Below are 19,788 nucleotides of genomic sequence, written 5' to 3'. Positions count from 1 at the left end.
AACATTTCCTTTGATACACCTGGGAAATGAGACTAGCCCGCACACACACACACACACACACACGAGAAGAGATGATGATCGTGGATTTGTTGCCACCTAGCGTCTGAAAGCTGAAATTGTAGGCCTACAAATGTAATATTGACATATCAAGGGGTTGCTGCCGAACCAAAACCTGGCTCTCGCAAAATCTCTCTCTCTCTGTGTTTCAGAATTTGTGGTTCTGTGTAAAGCTTCCATTTAGTTGCATAATAACTTTACCCTCCACTGTAACATGTATTTCAGTAGCTTTGCTCATCTTCCCCTGTGTTTTGTAGAATTGCAGGCTCTGTATCCATTAAAGAAGATCACTTTGTTTGTTACGATGCAGTTCCTGAGTTAGATCAAATACATCGGATGTGAAATAAAATGTAACTGCTTACTTTATTTCCCTCTCTCTCTCCATCAACGATTTTATAACAATTTAGATTAAATCACCCAGATAGCTTTCTCTTCATTTCATTATCAACCCGTGACCAGTGGCCTAACTGTAGCCTACCTCTACCACTGTGTCTACTGTAATGTCTGGGTATTCAAAGGCCTTCTCAGAGCATGTCCCCCATTTTGCATGTCCTCCAACTGACCCTGTGTGGGGATGAGGAGAGAAGAGCAGCTCCACCATCCTCCTCTACCTCCACCCTCCTCCCCGGTCGCATCTCCTCCCTATCCCTCCTCCCTGTTCGCGTCTCCTCCCTATCCCTTCTGTCTCTAACTCCTTCCTCGTCATGTCTCCCCCACCACCTCCTTCCACGTGCTTTCACTCCACCCCCTCCCTGGATGCCTTCATCTCCCCTCCCTCAGTGCCTCTCCTCCCTCAGTATCACACTGTACACCCTGTCAAGACACTTTTCTTGGATTGCCATAATGCACCTTTCTCAGTAATATGTAGGCTATGTATGTACAGTATGTATGCTCAAAGATCTCCTCTCCCCTGTGGCCCAGGAACAATACGGACAGCGCATACATGGTGTTAGTGTCACACAGAAATGGTTGCATGGTTATGTCTGTGTAGCATTGAGGGCTGGATCAGCAATGTTACGACCTTTGTACTGAATTTAATTGTATGTTTGATATCACCCGCATCACCCTGGCCCCTTGAAGACTGCTGGCTGCTGGCCAAACCTCTGAGGGCCGTTTGAGAGAGGGCAGGAAAGCGGATTACGACTCCATGGGCCCCTCGGCCAAAAAGCAAGAAATGCCCCTCTCCATGGATGTTGCTGCAGTATAGTTTCCAAAAAGATGCAGGGTCTTTGCCTACAAATTGGACACCCGACGTATCGTTGTTAGGTGTTTGGGGGAGAACTCTGGAGAAGATTTGGAAATAAGAAGCAATATTTAACGCAGTGTGAGAAAGCAAATACTATAGAAGCTTGGGCTTCAGGGACCCCTTGGTTTTTGGGCGCCTGGGCCTGAGCCCGGTGTACCTGTGCAATAACTAAAATGTATACTACTAGACACCTTCATTTCCTTCAGGATTAATAAATGTTACTCTACTCTACTCTACTAATCCATCCAATGTTGCCCACTTATGGTACGGCTACATTGGCACTATGTGGACACAGTCAGCGCCCCATGATATTTGCATAATTACACGTTTTATTAATCTTCTGTGCTGCCACTTCTACTGAACTGTGAAGTGGTGTGTGTCAATGTGGTGTGATAGGACTACGTTTTCACGGACAGTGCACAAAGGCACAGCCATAAAGTGGGTGACAAGTGCCTGATAGCCTAACTGAAGATGACACATTACTACTACTAACTGATGATTAACTTTTTTCTGTTCAATTCAGATGTACGGCTCATATGATAGCAGCTCTGTTCATTGTAAGTCCAGTCATAATAGCCTACTTGACATAGAAAACGTCTATTCAAATTCCACCCTACTGTAAAAGAGACTGCCCACATGGTCATTCAGGTCATGAAAACTGACCATTTTGTATACTCTGTGCATTTTCTAATGCTACAGCTAGTAGGATAATTATTGGACAAGGCTTTATTTGTAGAGGTTAAAGATATACTCCATTACCAAAAGTAGGCCTATTCACTAATGATCTGGTTCCCTACTCACTTGGCCTGACCAAAGGTGTATAAAATCAAGCACCTAGGCATGCCGACAGTTTATTAGTAAACATTGTGAAGGAAGCTCAGTAATTGATTTCCAGCATGGAACTGCCATAGGATGCCACTAGAGGATGACATTTTTCAGGAATTCCCGTGGGTCCCGCAGGTCCTGCGGGATTCCCGCGGGATGGGAGTCAAAATTTTGAAGATGAACGGGAGTGGGCAGGAGCGGGAATAAAGATGAATGGGAGCGGGCAGGAGCGGGAATAAAAATGAATGAGAGCGGGAATGCTTGCTTATTTTTTCATTTAAAAAGCCTATGAAACGGGAGTGGGATTGATTTTGAGTGGGAGTGGGCAGGATTGGGAGACATTCTTTTCAGGACGGGATGGGATGGGATTTGTTTCTTTTACTCCACTCCGGGACGGGATGGGATTTTTTTTCTGGGACCGGGATGGGACGGGAGTGAAAATCCACTCCCGTGTCATGCTCTAGATGCCACCAATTTCCTTTCTCCTGAAATATTCAACACTCAATTGTCAGCATTAAAAAATGGAACGACAGCGACTCGTAAATTTACAGAGAAGAGGCTCATACGGTAGTGCAAAGAGGAGGTTGACTTTCTGCACAGTTAATTTCAACAAAGGTCCTAACTTAATCTGACCTTCAAATAAATCCAAGTACAGTATGCAGAGAGCTTCGTGGAATGGGTTGCATGGCCAAGCAGTTGCATCCAAATCATTGGTATGAATGAACTTGACCTATCCTGACCTAAACCCAATAGAACACCTTTTGGGTGAATTAGAGCCAGGCTTTTCTCGACCAACCTCAGTGTGTAACCTCACCAATGTGCTTTTGGAAAAATGGTCAAAAATTCCTATAAATATGCTCCTCAACCTTGTGGAGTGTCTTTTCAGATGAGCTGAAGCTGTAAAACGTACAAAATGTGGACCGATAATACTGAACCCTTTGGATTAGGAAGGGGATGGCAGTTAAGTTCACATTTGAGTCAAGGCAGGTGAGCCAATACTTTTGGTAATATAGTGTATTTCTAACTATAATTAACATGGAATTTTGACTTAATACTGCTGTCAAAGAAAACAACTAGAAGCCAAGCTGTGACATTTAGACGTGGTGGGTTTCTTCAGAAGTAGGACAGTCTTCTAAAAAAAAATCTTCCATTCAACAGACTCTCGTGGTACAGGTACACAGTGCACACATGCACACAGGCGTGTGCAAGGATGCACGCACGCACGCACGCACGCACGCACACAGTGTTTAATTTATCTTGCATAAAGATAGCTAGACAGCTACACATTGGCTACCACTGACTTTTACAGCCCATGGCCATGCCAGGTTGGCTCTGCCACCGTATATTTAGTCCTGTAGGCAAGTGCATCTCTTCAGACTCGTCAGCGTCTTGGCAAGATGTTGACCCTCGGCCTCCTGATGCTGGTCCTTGGCACTCTGCCCTCCACCACTGCTGCTGCCACTGGTACAGGTACATCATGGCTCGATATTTCTGGGGAATGGGTTGAGGGATTTTTTACACTGCTAACCCTCTCTTCCCAGCACTGTCTCATACTTAGCTATGGGTCAATCCATGCCAATGGAACAGACCGTTTTATGGGGGGAAGGGGGGGTGTCGATTTTATTCAGCCATTGTTTTTCTGCAAAGTTCTCTAGGGCATAGCTTAACAGTTTTAGGCCTATTGAATACTTATATTTGGTAAGATGGTGCATGAATTAGTGTGATGTGCAGCATAATGTTAATGCACATGACCCCATGTCTTCACAGAAGTCCCTTTAAACATGTTATTGCAGTATTTTGCTGTGCTCTGCTTATGTCTTCAGAAGACATATTTCTACTGAACACAGGGTCTTGTTTTTTTGTTAGCCGATTCCTGAGATTAGTAAAAACACTTTTGCAAAAACCAATGACCATAGAAGACATATCATCACAGTCTGAACAGCAGGCCTCTTAAATCTAGAAAATAATTTTCAATCATGAGATCGAGGAACTTTCAAGAGAAAAATATTTGTACATACCTACAAGGAACTGTAGGCCTATATTTGAGTTTGAAAATGACGTTGAAACTCCGAAACTTAGAAGAAAAAATCTATCTGAGAGGTTTCCTTTTATGCTGATTGGCTTTTATAAAAGTGTAACTTTCTACTAATCACAGCAAGAATGAAATAGCAACAGCCTATGTTGAGAAGAAATATTGTAAATCTTAGGAAAACAGAGAACCATGGTTGTAGTTTGAGGGGGGCAGGGGAAGGTTAGAAAAATATGGTGATTGACAGTTTATGAGTGATACAATAGTAATGGTAGGCCTGTTTACAGTGAGATGAGAAACTATCAAGACAAGAAACTTCTGGTAAAATTAAACTGTAGGAAGGCCTGTCGATAAACAAAATAAAATCTTTTAAAAATATATGTCATCTTTTTTTTCTCTGTGAGGATTGCTTCTTTGGGCCAGTTCAAATGTTGAGGTGCAGAGAGGTGAAGGGCCAGTCAAATGGGCATGGCGGGCCGCATCCGGCCACCGGGCCTTAGTTTGGGGACCCCTGCTGTAATGACATCAATTCAAGGAAATGGCAAAATAGACATTTAAAAAATTTAAACGTACTGATATTTTAAATGTTTTGATTAAATACACGCTAGTATGAAATTAATATGAATCCTATTGTATTTTGCATATTATTATGTTGTATTTTCTGGATTTTTTTTTTCAAGTTCTCAAATGTATAGTAAAACTTGGAATTCAGTGGCAATGCAATATCAGAATAGCATGGGATATACAGTATTAACAACATTTTGCCTATGCCATAGCCTGGAAAAATTGAAGGTTTCTATGTCACGGTCACTGACACTGACATGACTCTTGACAATTTTCCCTATACATTGTGTAAACACACCTTGGGTCAACTGCTGTTGTTTTGACATATTTCTCCCTTTCAATACAGACACCATTGAACTGAAGGGCACAGTCGTACCACAAGGACCAATAGACATACTGAAGACCAAACTGTGAGTGTGCATGTCTGCACCTGAAATGAATGTTATTTTACAAGGTTCTTGCTCCATCATGTTAACATTGACCAATCTGCACATCGGAGGGTAAAGTAACATCAGATGTGCCTAACCTTCTCCCTGTCTCTGTTCACAGGCCGTGCTGCCTTTCCGACAACCAACGTCTACAGAACACCCAAGCCGTCAAACCAGATGAGCCTGGACTGGGAAGTCCTGAGCAGCACCATGGTCCACCTACATCAGTGCCAGCGACTCATGCACTCAATGATATGATTCCTGATAACTTGCTCACTGTCATGGACATTACCCATAATTCATCTCTAGTGTTGACATGTAAGGGCAGTGCGCTCAGACAGGTTAATGGGGCTCCTGAGTGCAATCCATTGACGTTGGATGATTCAGGTGACATGAAAGATGAAGATAGCAGCATAAACCAGAGGGTCATACCCCTGCACTCACTTGTAAGCAAGCCAGAGGAGAGCGTACCGGTAATGACGGAAACAAATACAGATGCTAATCTATGCAAATCCGATCAGCCAGGCTTTAGAAGCGCCACATGTTCCCAACATACAAGCAGTACTGAGAAGGTCTCTTACGATCACCAGAGTATTGTGATGCTGCAGGATGATCCGGTAGTGCAGGAGTCTGCCTCCTTCCTGTTTGAGAAGGACCCCACGGTGTCCACTCTGCTTAGCTACCAGAGGGGGGCGCTGCAGGTCATACGTGGGACCAGAGTGCGTCTGACGTCAGACAGTCACGTAATGCTAGTGGGTCATGGTAGCAGGGCCAGCGATGGGGTGGTGTTGCTAGGGGGCTACAGGGCAGAGGAGGTTGCTAGGGTTGTGGGAGCCATGGAGACTGTAGACAGGCATTTGGGTACGGTCAGCGTGCTGGGCTGTGAGCTTGGGAAGGAACTAGCGTTTGCCACTCAGCTGCTGCAAGGACTCAGGCGCCTCCGTTTGGAGGCTACACTGCACCTCCATCGTTCTGCCCTCTCTGTCACTCGCGCTGGGGAGATAGTGACCAGGGAGGGGGGTGAAGGTCGGCCTGTCTGGAGGCAAGGGGATGAGAGTAATAAAGTCGTGGCCTGGTTGGATAGAGCAGGACACCTGCTGACCAGGGTGGAGGGGAGCCAGAGGGGGCAGGTCATTCCTCATTATCAAGGCCAGGCCCTTAATGGCCCACAATATATCGAGAAATATTATGAAAACTCCAAGTTTAGTGCTCCCAATTGGCCAAACCAACGAAAGCCATTCCTGGACCTGAACCTGGACGAAGAACAAATAGAAAAAGTAAATGTACAGTGCATCATAGATTTAGAAGCTCTTACATGGGGAATTTTTCACCAGGATTTTAATGTTGAGGATCGTGAAAATGTGGAATGTATCTACCTTGTTAACGGTAAAAGGGAACCGCAAAATGCCATACGGATTACTACAGTTCAGGATGTTGTGTGAGAAATCTGGTATCATGCTAAAAAAGCATACAAAACTGACAAGAAAGGAAACGAACAATCTGCTGACAGCTATTATGTTCTAAATAATTACCTCTACAGGGTACACAATGAAGACATTTATGCTTATTTGTTGGGACAATGTGAACCACATGATCAAGGATTTCTTAATACGTATTGGAATCATATTGACCACGAGATACACAGATATGAGCATATAAGAGATAAAGTTAGTGCTTTTGAATTTAACAAGTTCTGTGATGAGACATTCATTGACCGGCACTGTGACACAAATTGTGCATACGCAGGGCAATATTTCATGGCTGCTGTGTTTGCAGAATCTGTTCGAAATTTCCGTAATTTCCCATTGTTCCTCATGAGTTTCGCTGGTTACAAGCATGATCAAAACAACTACATTGATTTTTATACTGAAAAGACTCATCCCATGGCACAAGGAGGCACTTGGCTTTTTAAGTCTAGGAGAGGATTTCATGGGTGTAGTCTTGAAGACCTAGACTCTAAAGAGAAAGAGAACACGAATACTAAAGGTGGCCAAAAGGGTGGCCAAAAGGGTGGCCAAAAGGGTGGCCAAAAGGGTGGCCAAAAGGGTGGCCAAAAGGGTGGCCAAACAGAGGCCATGAAAGATGACTATGCACAAGACAAAAAAAAACTAGTCAGTATGATGCAGAGGGAGATAGATATGTTTGAATGCAATTACAAAATTCTTGGGAAGACTGGCCTGAGTGACCTAACTAGTCTTCTAAACACTTTGTTCACACCTGCTGGCCTTAAAGCAATAATGCAATCTGATAGCGTGGATAACGGGTCTGGGGCAGCGGCAGTGGCAGGGGCAGGGGTGGTGGCAGCAGCAGCGGCAGCTCGCACTTGTCCTGACATTGGCCAGGGTAGTACAGATAGATGTTCCCGCCTAAAGGGTAATGTGTGATGTGTGTTTTTCTTGTGTGTCGTTGTGCCACCAAAGCTAATTTTCCATTTCATGTAAGTTTAATGGGCAATAAAGAGGTCTACTGTAAGTCTAAGTTTAATGGAAACTGAATACAGTTAAGTAGCCTATACTTTTACTTAATCATTTTCTATACCCATATCAGATTATTAAAAGAACATGAAGAGAACATTTTGTCAGACATAATATTTTCAGTGCGTACTGTATGCTAACAAGACATCATGTGTCTAATATTATTACATTTTCTGCAATTAATCAAAATAGGATTGGATAGGTAAATAGGCAAATGGATAGTTTGCATTTATGCTTTTGTGCAACTGTACAGTAGTAGGACACCATTGAAAGGCTGACAGGTCAGTCATTGCTTACAATAGCCTATATGACAAGAAATGAAAATGTCTTTAGTGTGGACAAATAAACTGACTGACTACAAATGACAGCGTTTGGTGGTCTTTTATCCAATATTACATGGCCCTAGGGTTATCAAAACATTGCTGTTTTAATTTAATACATTTCATTTTTTGGAACTTATTTCGCAGTGTGCAGACTGTGAATAAATTCACTGTATCACCTTATCAAAATTAACCTGAAAGAAAACCCACACAGGAGACAGAGGTAGCATTTAACATTCTGCAGCAGAATGGGGATCTTGCTCATCACAGAGATGTTACAGAAGTGATACAAGCCCAGTCTGCTAGCAGTGGTGGTATGCCTTTATTGTCCACTAACAAGTAATCACTAATGTAAACCAGATAAGGTAATAGTTCAGATAACAAGAAGAATAAACATACAAGCAGGGCTTTGAACCGTTATTTTTTTCCAAACGTTCCGTTCCGAATCGAAACGGAATTATAACGTTTCTGGTGTGAGTTCCACCAATATATTAAAAAATATTGTTCCCGGAACGGTTAATTTCGTTCCTGTCAGCTGATTACTCCCCATAGGCCTAACTGACGTTAATTAACCAAGAAAGACGGAAGTGCAAATGAGTCAGCCTACTTTATTGTTGTACTTTAACTGTTTATTCAAGCTGATGAAAAGAATATCCTCCAGAATTTTGTCATTCAGGGACGACCTAAGCGGAGAATAAACCTCAATGATGAAAATGCGCGCTCCACGCTGACTTGTGAGTTTGTGCATATTTGAAGCGGCCATGGATGCCCAATAACGTAGAATATTCTCGGTGAGCTTTACACACTCTTCTCTGCAATGTCTTACAATGATGCAATAAACTCTACCCTTTTGTATGACAGTGGTTTTTCTTATTTAAGATGTGGAGTGGAGACTTTGTAATCCACAGCTCTCTCTCCATTCAGTCAGAGAATGTCTGATGTCACACAGGACGTGAACCTCAGCCGTCATGGTAACGTGCACAGGAAAATAATTACTTTTTTTTTTAGTTTGAGGAACGGTATTAACCGGTTACCATTATTTTTAAATAAGTGTTTCCGTTCCAGAACATAAAAAATAATAACGTTTCCGGTTTCGTTTCTGTTCCCTGTAAAATACAAAAAAATCCTGGTTTTCGTTTTCGTTCCTTGAACCGGTTCAAAGCCCTGCATACAAGACAATAGTTCAGATAGGCCTAAGTGGTAACTTGTTTGAGACACCCTTGGGAGAGATATCTCCTCCTGATACAGATGTCACATCAGTTGAGGTAATGACGTCTGAAGAAGGGGTAAAAACCTGAAACGTCACGGAAAAATAAAATATTGGGAGCAAAAGAAATCCTGGTCGTGCAGCGGACTTTTTCTCTGAATCATCACAGATGTCACATCAATCACAGCAAGCGCTCACACAGAGACAGAGTTCCCACAGGATTTAACCAAACAGAGTTTAACTAGAAACACAGAAAGCAAAAATCCTAACTACAGGTTATATTTTTATCACATTTTATATTTTCAATAATACATGTATAAATGCAGAGAATTTCTTAACACAGACCTACACTTTTGTCTAGCACCTTCAATGAGTGACTGTGGATGTGAGCTACCCAAAACAACTACAAAGATACCAAAAGCTCTGTAGTGGCAATTATATGCATCTTATAATGCGAAATTACATTTCAAATGTATTGATACATATAAAACACAGATTTCTAATGTTAATAATAACAAAAGCATTATCCCTGTTTAAAGTGAAACAGCAACCCCTCTGACAGCAATGAATCAATGCAATGATTCCAAAGAATTGAAATATCAGCAGAAGTTGACAAATGCATTGTGGGAGAAACTGTCACAGCATCTATTCCACATAATTCTTATTTTTAGGGCAAGTTTTTCTTTTTCGCTTTCTTTGTAGGGCTAATTTAGACATTACAGTTTCTAACTCCACAAAAAAACAAAAAACAGGAACACTTGTAAAAGATAGGGCGTAACATAGACAAATGTTCTATCAAACAGCTTCCTTGGTGGAGGTCTGGAGGTCATGTCTAGTTTCACTAGTGTGTGTCAACTCATCCAAGGTATACATTAAATATGTATGGGGGGTGTGTCACAAATCTGCACAAGATTTACTTGTGGGCCGTAGGCCCAAAGATTTGGCAAGTAATTTCAGGGTGAATTGATTTCATTTTAAATATCTTGTTGGGAATGCATTGCCGACATTCATAATTAGACCAGACAGAAACTACACCCACCGGCCACTTTATTAGAAACACCTATTACAACTGTTCATTGAGGCAAATTTCTGATTAGCCAATCACGTGGTGGCAACTCAATACATTTATGCAGACATGGTCGAGATGATATGATGAAGTTCAAACCGAGGATCATAATGGGAAAGAAAGGTTATTTAAATTTCTTTGAACATGGCATGGCTGTTGGTGTCGAAAGGGCTTGATTTGAGTATTTCAGAAAAGACTGATCTACTTGGATAGGGTTTACAAAGAATGGTCCCAAAAAGAAAAAAAATACAATGAACAGCGATTCTGAGGGCAAAAATGCCTTGTTGATGGCAGAGGTTAGAGGAAAATTGCCAGACTGGTTTGGTGATACAAAGGCAACATTACACATCTCAGCTAAAAACAGGATATGAGGCAACAATTTGCACAGGCTCACCATAAACAACAGTAGAAGGTCGAAAAATGTGGTCAGAATTTGACATCAACAACATGAAAACATGGGTCAACCCTGCCTTACATTAACGTTTCAGGCTGGAGATATAATGGCATAAGGATATTTTCTTTGCACGATTTGGGCCAATTAGAACCAATTTATCTTTGTTGGAATGCCACAGTCAACCTTAGTATTGTTGCAGGCAATTCAGGCAGTTCTCATGCCAAAAGGGGGTCCCACCCAGCACTAGAGAGGTGTTCCTAAGTGGCCGGTGAGTGTAGGTCTCCTCATGTCTGTCAATGGCAAGACAGAATGTTGTTGCTTTTGAATATGGGTTAGGAAAATATGTGAAAACAAACGCATAAACCAACCTGAAAAGCACTTGGAGAGCTTACCTTGGCGAAGGAAATGACACAGCTGAGAATACTGTTGAGGAGGCATTGAGGAGTCTTAGGGGGGCATTGAGAAAGATACAGCTGAGAGGCGGCGGTGCTTAATTTCCACTGGCATTGGCAGCCTTATGATAAAATCCAGCCCAACGAAGCTGCTGTTTTCCCCCCGCATACTCCGCCCGCTGGTCATACAATGTCAATCACTGCCAGTCGGCACATCTGACCCGCCCAGCACATGGAGTATACTGAGGGGAGTGTATAGGCAGCTTCGCTGGGCAGACTGGATCTTTGAGATCAAGGGGGCGTTTGGAGGCTTATGATGAGGCCAAGAGGGCATTCATTAAAAAAGGTTGAGAACCACTATTTTATTCAGAGAAAACTTTATTTAGACAGGAGTACCCTCTGGTTCTCAAAGCCCAACACTAAAATGACAACTTTCTTTTCAAGGAGAGTTAGGCCTATGGAAGAAACTGGTTAATATATTTACCAACAAATAAGATATTTTACATTATAAATCTATCCATTACTAACCACAAGAGTCCACATTGAAACCTTAAACTGTGCAACTTGAACATTTACAAGACAAGGACAACAAATACAGTATAACAAACCCAGACATTAGACAAAAGTTATAAGAAACCCTGACATTGGAATGAATGTAAACTTAATTAATTCATAATTACAAAATCTTCAGGATGCAGTGATTAAAGGGAAATTAAACTCCTGAAGCTATGCACTGGTCCAGCAAAGTGGAATTGAGACACATACTTGCAAACAACAACAGCAGGAGACAATCAAAAAGCAAAAAAGTACTTAAATCTGATCCACAGTGACTGATGACCTCACACACTCACAGTCCCCCATATGCTTATGTTTTAAATGCCACCACAGTCTAACAAATGCTCATGTTTTAAATGCCACCACAGTCTCCCAAATGTTTTTTTTTTTCTGAGTGCCATTGCTCATGTTTTGAATGCCACTGCTGTCTTCCAGACCTGGGCCGCCTGCTTCATGGTTAGACTGTCGGGGAGTGCGTGGAGGCTGGGTGGGGGTTGCAGGCCCTTCTGGTCCAGATGGGTCTCCAGGGTGGATGTGATGCTGCATAACACAAAGAAGAGAAGAGAAAAGAAGAGAAGAGAAGAGATGGATAAGAGGAGAGAGGTTAGGATGGGGGTGGAAGAGAGAGAGAAATCGAGAAGAAGGAAGACAAGTCAGAATGGGGTGTGATGGAGAGAGAGATGGAGAAGAGAGGAGAAGCCAGGAAGGGGTTGGAGGAGAGATAGATGGAGAGGAGAAGAGAAGAGAAGAAAAGAGAGGAGAGGTTAGAATGGGGGTGGAGGAGAGGTAGAGAGAAGATTATAGATGGGGAAGTGTGTGTGGTGGGGTGGGGGGTATAAGAGAAGAAGAAAAAATAAGGGATGGAGGGTGGACAAAGAAGACTATTTGGGACTACCGGTATTTCTACGGACTGTCTTGATAAATGGAATCTCCACATTGCAGACCTGTTAGCTGTTCAGGAAACACTAGTACAACACTACTCCAAGTGGACAGCAAACTGCTCCACTTCAGAAAGACTAGGCCAGGGATGACTGGAGCACTCAGATACTTTTAAGTTATTTCATTATAGTGCAAACATAATGACTGGCGTTTCGACGCAGTGCGCATCTTCTTTAGAGTTGAGTCGGTATAACATACTGTTCATTCTATAACAACACTGTTAAGCTACATTCACATATGTCGCTACTAGTTACTCCTCGCTTATAGCTCACTCACTTGTTCACCACTCGCTCGTTGTGCACTGCAAAAGCAAGAAGTTAATTGTCAGTAATCTGAATTCTGCATTCCAATTGGCTACTTGCTTAGTCGCATCGCTCAAAGTTAAAATATTTTTTTTATCTCGGAATCTGCCCACATCCCATCACATCTACTCTCCTCGCCTGTCCAGACCTTGCTTCGCTGGAACACATAAACATTCTATTGTCTTCTCTCACTGAGTGAGTAACTAGTAGCGATGTGTGTGAATGAACTTAAATCCTTGTCTTTGTGTGCATTCCAATATGCACACTCCTGTCCTCCACTTGTGCTTGTTGCCTCACAACGCCTCCTGGCCCCTCCTCCGTGGAGAAAACAATAAAGTTTTGCATCGGTCAGCCTAGCCACAAGAACTTTTGGGCGACTGTTTTTCATTCACCATCCCAATTGCAAATGGGAAAATGTGAATTGTGATTTTGCAAGATATTGAATTCATTTTCTGTCGTCAGTGACATCCTCATGAGGTCACAAGCAGGCAAGGGAGCAAGGGAGGACAAAAGTCCGCAGATTGGAATCCACCCTTAGTCTGGATCTGAGCCCTTTCATGCAGATGAGATCGTCAGCTCAACTACATCATTATTAGCTGAAACAGCGTATCCCACTCACTATGAAAAAGCTGAACTGCACCATAACAACATTGCAATGACACAGTCTTAAGTAACAGATTGACATGGTCGTTGCCATTTTGGTAACAACAATCTTAAGATTAGACAATCTGTTGATTTGTTCTTGTGTTTTCCTATTTCAAATAACACTACTGTATTAAGATGGTATGAGCTATCTGACTAGGCTAGGCCAAAGGCTAAAAGCTATAAGCTGCTCTATGATAAAATGGATGCCGTCTTACTCCCAGTGAGATGCATAGGCTTCAGGGCTCTCTGCGTTGGTCTTCAAGAGAAGGATCTCGTGGAGCTCTCGAGTAAAGTAGTCAACGTCAGTCAGGCCCAGGAATCTCCTAAGCTCACTCGTCTCTTCTCTAGACAGCTTGTCCTGGTACTCGGAGGACAGATGCTGAAAGGGATCCTATACAACAAACAAACACACAAAGAAAATGCTCATCCTGATACTTGGAGGACAGCTGTTGACCTCTCCTTCTCCTTTACCCTCCTGAGCTAATGACCAAGTATGTCATAATGACTTATCGCCCTCGGTAACGCACGCACGCACGCGCACACACATGCACACACACACACACACACACCTGTCGTCGCGTGATCATGAGCTCTGATTTCCAGCAGGTGAGGAGTTGCCAGGTGGCTACGGAGTGCTGCAGCCTGCTCTCCCCCAATGCCTGAAGAATAAAAAGATGAAAGGAAAACAAGTGGGAGAAGAAGAAAAGTTAGTAGAATAATATCATAACATTAGAGAACTGTAACACTAAGTGCTATGGAGTGCTGAGAGTTTGAGTTAGTTCAGTTTAGTTAGTTTTAATTTGGTTTAGTTTTTGTACAAGACTAGGTAATAGACTACAACATCTACAATATACTACGACTACAAGACTGAAGGCGGTCAGCCAGCCCTAACGCTGCACCATGGCTAATGGCTGCTTGTCAGACATGAGACTCCTCTTGTGTAGTCCATATAATTACATATTTATGCACTAACACAACTCACAAATCGCTTTGTGAAATTGACAACCACAACATTGGTTATCATTAATTCTGAGGTACAGCGTCTGATCTAGAGGGAAAGGTCAGGTGGGTCAGAAAATACTGTTTGATCGGTCCATTAGAGCTCAGTCAAGTGTTTTGACCTCCCACGCCCCATGAAGTGTAATGGATTTCCACATTAGGCACACATGCATGGCATTTTATTTTCTACATAACTGACTTGCTTGTAAATATCTAAATAAATACTTGCTACATTGACGCAGGCAGGCAGTCTTAGCACCAATGATAAGCACCTTGGCCATGCTGCTGGATATCTGCTCTCCCATCCTGAGTGAGTCCCTGAGGTAGGAGACTAGCGACGCGTCCCTCTCCCCGCCGGTCTTCCCCAGGAAACGCAGACCGATCTCCACCGCGACCACCGCGTCACACACGTCAGTGAAGGAGCGAAGGACCAGCCTCATGTCCCCTGACACGGAACCCTTCACGGGCTCCTGAGGAACAAAAAATGAGTTTATCAACACAGGGTATATGCCAATACTGAATCCTTAAAGCGATACTGTACCATTTCTGGAAATAAGCTAATTTTACACCTCCCCTTGGACTTTACCTTTCTCCTGCTCCAGCTGTTTCCTGTGTCTGGTAATGCAACATATACAGTACCTCCTTGGGTATACACAACAAATCATCTCTGGAGCAAGGCATGTAATGTAATGTAGTGTACTTAGGCAAGGTATGTTGAATGCTAAATAATGACCACAGCAAGGCACGTTGAATCTTTACTAATGACTCTCTCCAATCAGAGAACAGGGAGGTGTGGAATGACTGCAGTTTGTTTAGTAGAACTGACAAGATTGCCTTTGGCTACACGTGCCAAATGGATACACATTCTTAACAACCAATAAACAGCCGCCGGTGCCGTCAGTCGCAAACCACACACCCCCTACGGGATATACAGTATAGTAGGCAGCTCTTCAGACCTTATCTCACTTGTGATTAGGTCTGGTGATAACCAGGCAAGTCTGCTGCATAACAATGCTAGGTAATGCCATTCAAGGTGTAGTATGTCTGTTTATCTCACCTGAGGGATCAGACGTCGTACGTCAGCCAGAACCGCAGAGAAGTCCTGCTGCCGACGATTCAGGTATTTAGACGGCTCCTAAAATAGAAATTTACAATTAAATAATTATCATTGTAAATACATTTACTCTGTTCATATTGTCCACTTAGGCAATGTGTTTGAGATAGGTCAGGCCTTTTGCAAGTGTTTTTTTCTTTCTTTTTTGGGGGGGGTGGGGGCGTGGTAGAGATTTACGCTTTTAGTGACAGTGAAGAGATGACAGGAATGATGACTGGGGTAACATGATGTCGTCTTAGCCGCTGGAGCCACGACCAAGGGTAAGATCAGGCCTTTCACTTGGTATTGAATTTCATCATTGCATTTTAAGGGGGCTGAGGTGGGCTCTTCTGATCTCTAACATTAGCATGTGAACTGTACATAATGTACGCTGTACTGTACAGTATATGAACTACTGAACTCCAGTGAGTTTTACATTAGCAGCCAGCCTCAACACTTGGATGAGTGGATTGCAACCAAGATGGCAACGCAACAAATGCCACAAACCTAACATTGGCAAGGGCAGGAGCAGAGCTCTCCAATGGTTCCATGGTTTCCTAATACACCCAAGAAATGTATATAGAGAATGGATTAAAACACACATTCCCTGTGTAATAAAATGAGCAGCAGTCCTCACCACTTGTATGGTTGGTTTTCCGGCCAGGAAGCGTCGGCTCAGCTCCCTCTGGGCGGCCGGCAGGTTGTAGCTGCTGCTGGTCTGGCGGCCCCTCTCCAGGGTGTAGTGGCACTGGGCCAACACTAGGGGGAGCAGCTCCTGCTCAGGGTGGCACAGCGCCAGGTGGCTCTCAGACAGACCTTCCTCACTCACGCTGTACTCACTACAGGAGTGATAGAGGGATGGGGAGAGAGAGAGAGAGAGATAGAGAGAGAGAGAGAGAGAGAGAGACGGAAATAAGGATACATTTGCAGAAAAGACAGACAGAGACACAGAGAGAGAGAGAGAGAGAGAGAGAGAGAGAGAGAGAGAGAGAGAGAGAGAGAGAGAGAGAGAGAGAGACAGAGAGAGAAAGAGAGATTGGCAACACAAATGGACTGTCCATAAAGGCTTTCCCAAATCCACAACAACAGTGGAGTGATGAACATAATATTGAGACATTAAGCTGTCTCACACGCATGCATGCACGCCTGCACAGCAGACACATGTACTGTACAGGCATGCACACGCAAAGTTGCACGCACACGCGCACACGCACACACACACACAGCGAGTTGGAGAGAGAGCAAGTGCAGTGTACCTGTCTTCCTGGTTGAGTCTGCGTGCCTCCCTGACCAGGCCGTTGTGTGTGTCCGCCAGGTAGTCGATGAGGAGGCGGAGACAGGAGCCGGCGCCATGGCGACTAGGAGACAGGTACGCCCCCGAACTCTCCATGGTCAACTCCGTCTCACACAGGGCCTGAGGAACGCCTCTCTCAGCTGCTCAACATACACAAGCATGCAAGCACGCACACGCGCACACACACAAAGTAACATCGTAACACATTACAAATATGAACACATTATGTATCATAGTGTGTGATAGAGTGTGTGTGATGAGTGTGTTAAGTCAGTGTGTGTGTGTGTGTGTGTGTGTGTGTGTGTGTGTGCGTGCGTTTTTTCCTTACGGTCTCTGGCCAGCTCCATCCTCAGGCAGTTCCAGACGTCTATGAAGGTCTTCACTCTGGACACGAGGGCTGCGTTCTGATGACCTACAGTAGCAGGGGGCAGTTACAGTAACATGTTCACAGGCACCTTAAAGTGATGGTTCGGAGTTCAAAGTTCCATTAGCGCTTGTACTAAGCTATTCGGAATAACTCGGTAACTCGGCTAATGTTCGCCCAAGGTAGAAAACAGTTTGGGTGGAAAACTGGATGGATGTCACGGTTCAAATGGCATTAGGGTGAATGACTTTAAATCCCATCTATTCACAAAGGCATATGGCCTCCGACCACCCTGCCCCTTTCCCTCAGCAGCTACAGCACCATGTTTACAGGTATGCTGACAATTATTACTTAAAGCGTGCTTTTAAAGCTTAAAGGTGCACGGTGTAATATTTTTAGTAGTTTATTTCCAGAATTCATGCTGCCCTTTCACAAATGTTACCTTTTTCATTAATATTTACCACCATCATCAAATTCTAAGTATTCATTATGACTGGGAAAATTGCACTTTTCATACATGAAAAGGGGGATCTTCTCCATTGTACGCCATTTTGAACTTACAAAATAGACATTTTTAGCTGCAAAACTTACTGTACTTTGGTCATACTAGTAAATACGAGTTCGTTATTTCAAAAATACTCAAAGATCAAATTTGGTAATAGGCAGCACAGTTTCAATGAGCAGCATAGTTGCAATACCTACTCTGGCCACCATCCTACACAGTGCACATTTAAAGCATTTATACAATTGAATGGCAACCTCAACACACCTGTCCAAACTAAAGACTTATTCAAAAGCGTCTTTTTTAAAATCTGTAAGACGCATACCTTTGTGGATTTGCTGCAGCAGCTGTGTGATGGTGTGTGAGGAGAGGGAGAGGGGGCTCTCGGAGGGGAAAACCCTCATCAGGTCTCCCTGCAGTCTCAACAGCTCCAGCAGATGGCGCAGCTGCCTCACACACGGAACCTGCGGGGTTTTACAGAAGGTTATATTATGCAGAGGAATACACACACACACACACACACACACACACACACACACACACACACACACACACACACACACACACACACACACACACACACACACACACACACACAGGACTGATTGGAAATTCATGAACAGTGACAAAGCCAAAATGTCAGTTTCGGCATACATCTCTCAAAATGTATGTTGCGATCCTGTCGGCTATGATGCAATACTGTGTCATCTTTAGAAGGAGTGCGCCCCTGAGTGCAACCAACACATCAAGTGAAGAGTTGCAATAATGTACTGTACAGGTACGCCACAATGCTGTGGTTATGGGTGATGCATTATTGTGCTGTCCAGTCATGGGCATCAGCTGTGCATATACAGTCCAGTGGTCCAGCCAGGATGTTGAATGCCATGCTTCACTGTATATGTATAGCTCAAGCACTTGTTGTTCTATATTTTCCTGTGCACTTTGTATCTGCTAGTGATGTTGTCATATTATGTCCTCGATTGTTATTACATTACACTTAGCGGACGTTTTTTTAAAATCCAAAGCGACTTACTGTACAGGTATTGTTACAGTCCCTGGAGTAATGTGGTATTAGGCACCTTGCTCAAGGGCACTTCAGCCCTTCAGACATGTGGGATTTGAACCTACAACCCCCAGATTGAAATACCAACTCCCTAACCATTAGGCCACGTCTGCCCCTGATTGCATGTCGCTTTGGTTTAAAAACGTCTGCCAAGTGCAATGTAATGTAATGATGTATAAGCAGCAGCACTTTACTAGAAATCACTAAACAGCCTTAGTCACCTTTTGCAGGAAGAGTTGTAGCAGTGGCACTGCACCCCTGTCTGCACGCTGCTCTACCACCTGCGTGAGGCGCTCTACGCTCAGGATCTCGGGAACGCTCCAGAAGGAGGAGTGGTGGGTGGAGCAGTCGGGGTTGCCGGACGGGTGGGGGTGGTCCAGGATTGGTCTAGGGTCGGAGCGGAGGAGCCTTAGCAAAGGGCTGCCGGCCAATCGGTCGTCAGAGCTGACGGCCTCCTGAGCATGTGTCAACTTCTTGTTCAGGTCCTGTAGGGGAGAGGGGCCAGCCCATGATATTACTTATTACAGTTATCATACGTAGGTTTCCAGTTTACAAACATTCTGGTCTGCGTGTGCAGCTATGGGTCCCTCTGCAACCTCTGATTGTTTGGAAACAGCGGTCACTCAAAAAATGTGCTCACATCATTGGCTGCTTAGCATCTTGCCGCTCCTCACGGAGCAAATGTTTGTAAACGGGAAACCTATCTACAATTGAATGGATACGGAAGAAACCACACAGATATGTTCCCTTGACCCATGCACGATTTCTGGTAAGTGATACTTGTCACCTGTACTATTGTTAGGCCTAAATTAAGATATCAGTAGAGTGGACATGATGAAAAAGTAACGTCACCTATTAGACATGCATCAACACATTCCAAAGAAAGTAGATCTAACAAGAAGCGTCATTTTGGTTCTTTTCCGGTATCCACTTTATGTCGGGTGAACGCCCCTTTAGGAGACCTTCGGTTAGGAGACCTTCGGAGTCCTTAGGTTGAGAATAAATGAAGTCCCCTTAGCGCTGTAGATGG

The 19,788-nt window shown here is 43.7% G+C and overlaps 1 protein-coding gene and 1 pseudogene across 1 annotated transcript in view; one reads left to right on the top strand and one right to left on the bottom strand.

The window, feature by feature from the left end:
• The first annotated feature begins 3,525 nt into the window (after nucleotides 1–3,525).
• Nucleotides 3,526–7,573, top strand: LOC134467574 (uncharacterized; annotated as a pseudogene).
• A 4,033-nt stretch (nucleotides 7,574–11,606) lies between these two features.
• Nucleotides 11,607–19,788, bottom strand: part of rnf213b (ring finger protein 213b) — a 76,143-nt gene continuing 67,961 nt past the window's right edge. The window contains exons 56-65 of the mRNA XM_063221788.1: nucleotides 18,980–19,243; nucleotides 18,021–18,159; nucleotides 17,158–17,241; nucleotides 16,792–16,969; nucleotides 16,173–16,374; nucleotides 15,500–15,577; nucleotides 14,715–14,912; nucleotides 14,013–14,102; nucleotides 13,659–13,834; nucleotides 11,607–12,097 (exon numbers count right to left, since the gene is read on the bottom strand). Coding sequence (XP_063077858.1) covers nucleotides 11,962–12,097; nucleotides 13,659–13,834; nucleotides 14,013–14,102; nucleotides 14,715–14,912; nucleotides 15,500–15,577; nucleotides 16,173–16,374; nucleotides 16,792–16,969; nucleotides 17,158–17,241; nucleotides 18,021–18,159; nucleotides 18,980–19,243 — 1,545 coding nt within the window. The 3' untranslated portion in view covers nucleotides 11,607–11,961. The remainder of the gene's footprint in view (nucleotides 12,098–13,658; nucleotides 13,835–14,012; nucleotides 14,103–14,714; nucleotides 14,913–15,499; nucleotides 15,578–16,172; nucleotides 16,375–16,791; nucleotides 16,970–17,157; nucleotides 17,242–18,020; nucleotides 18,160–18,979; nucleotides 19,244–19,788) is intronic.

Source organism: Engraulis encrasicolus, chromosome 17 (assembly GCF_034702125.1).
Source record: "Engraulis encrasicolus isolate BLACKSEA-1 chromosome 17, IST_EnEncr_1.0, whole genome shotgun sequence".
Classification (NCBI taxonomy): Eukaryota; Metazoa; Chordata; class Actinopteri; order Clupeiformes; family Engraulidae; genus Engraulis; species Engraulis encrasicolus.
Note: the sequence above shows the minus strand (reverse complement) of the source record. Positions and strands in the feature narration are given on the sequence as shown.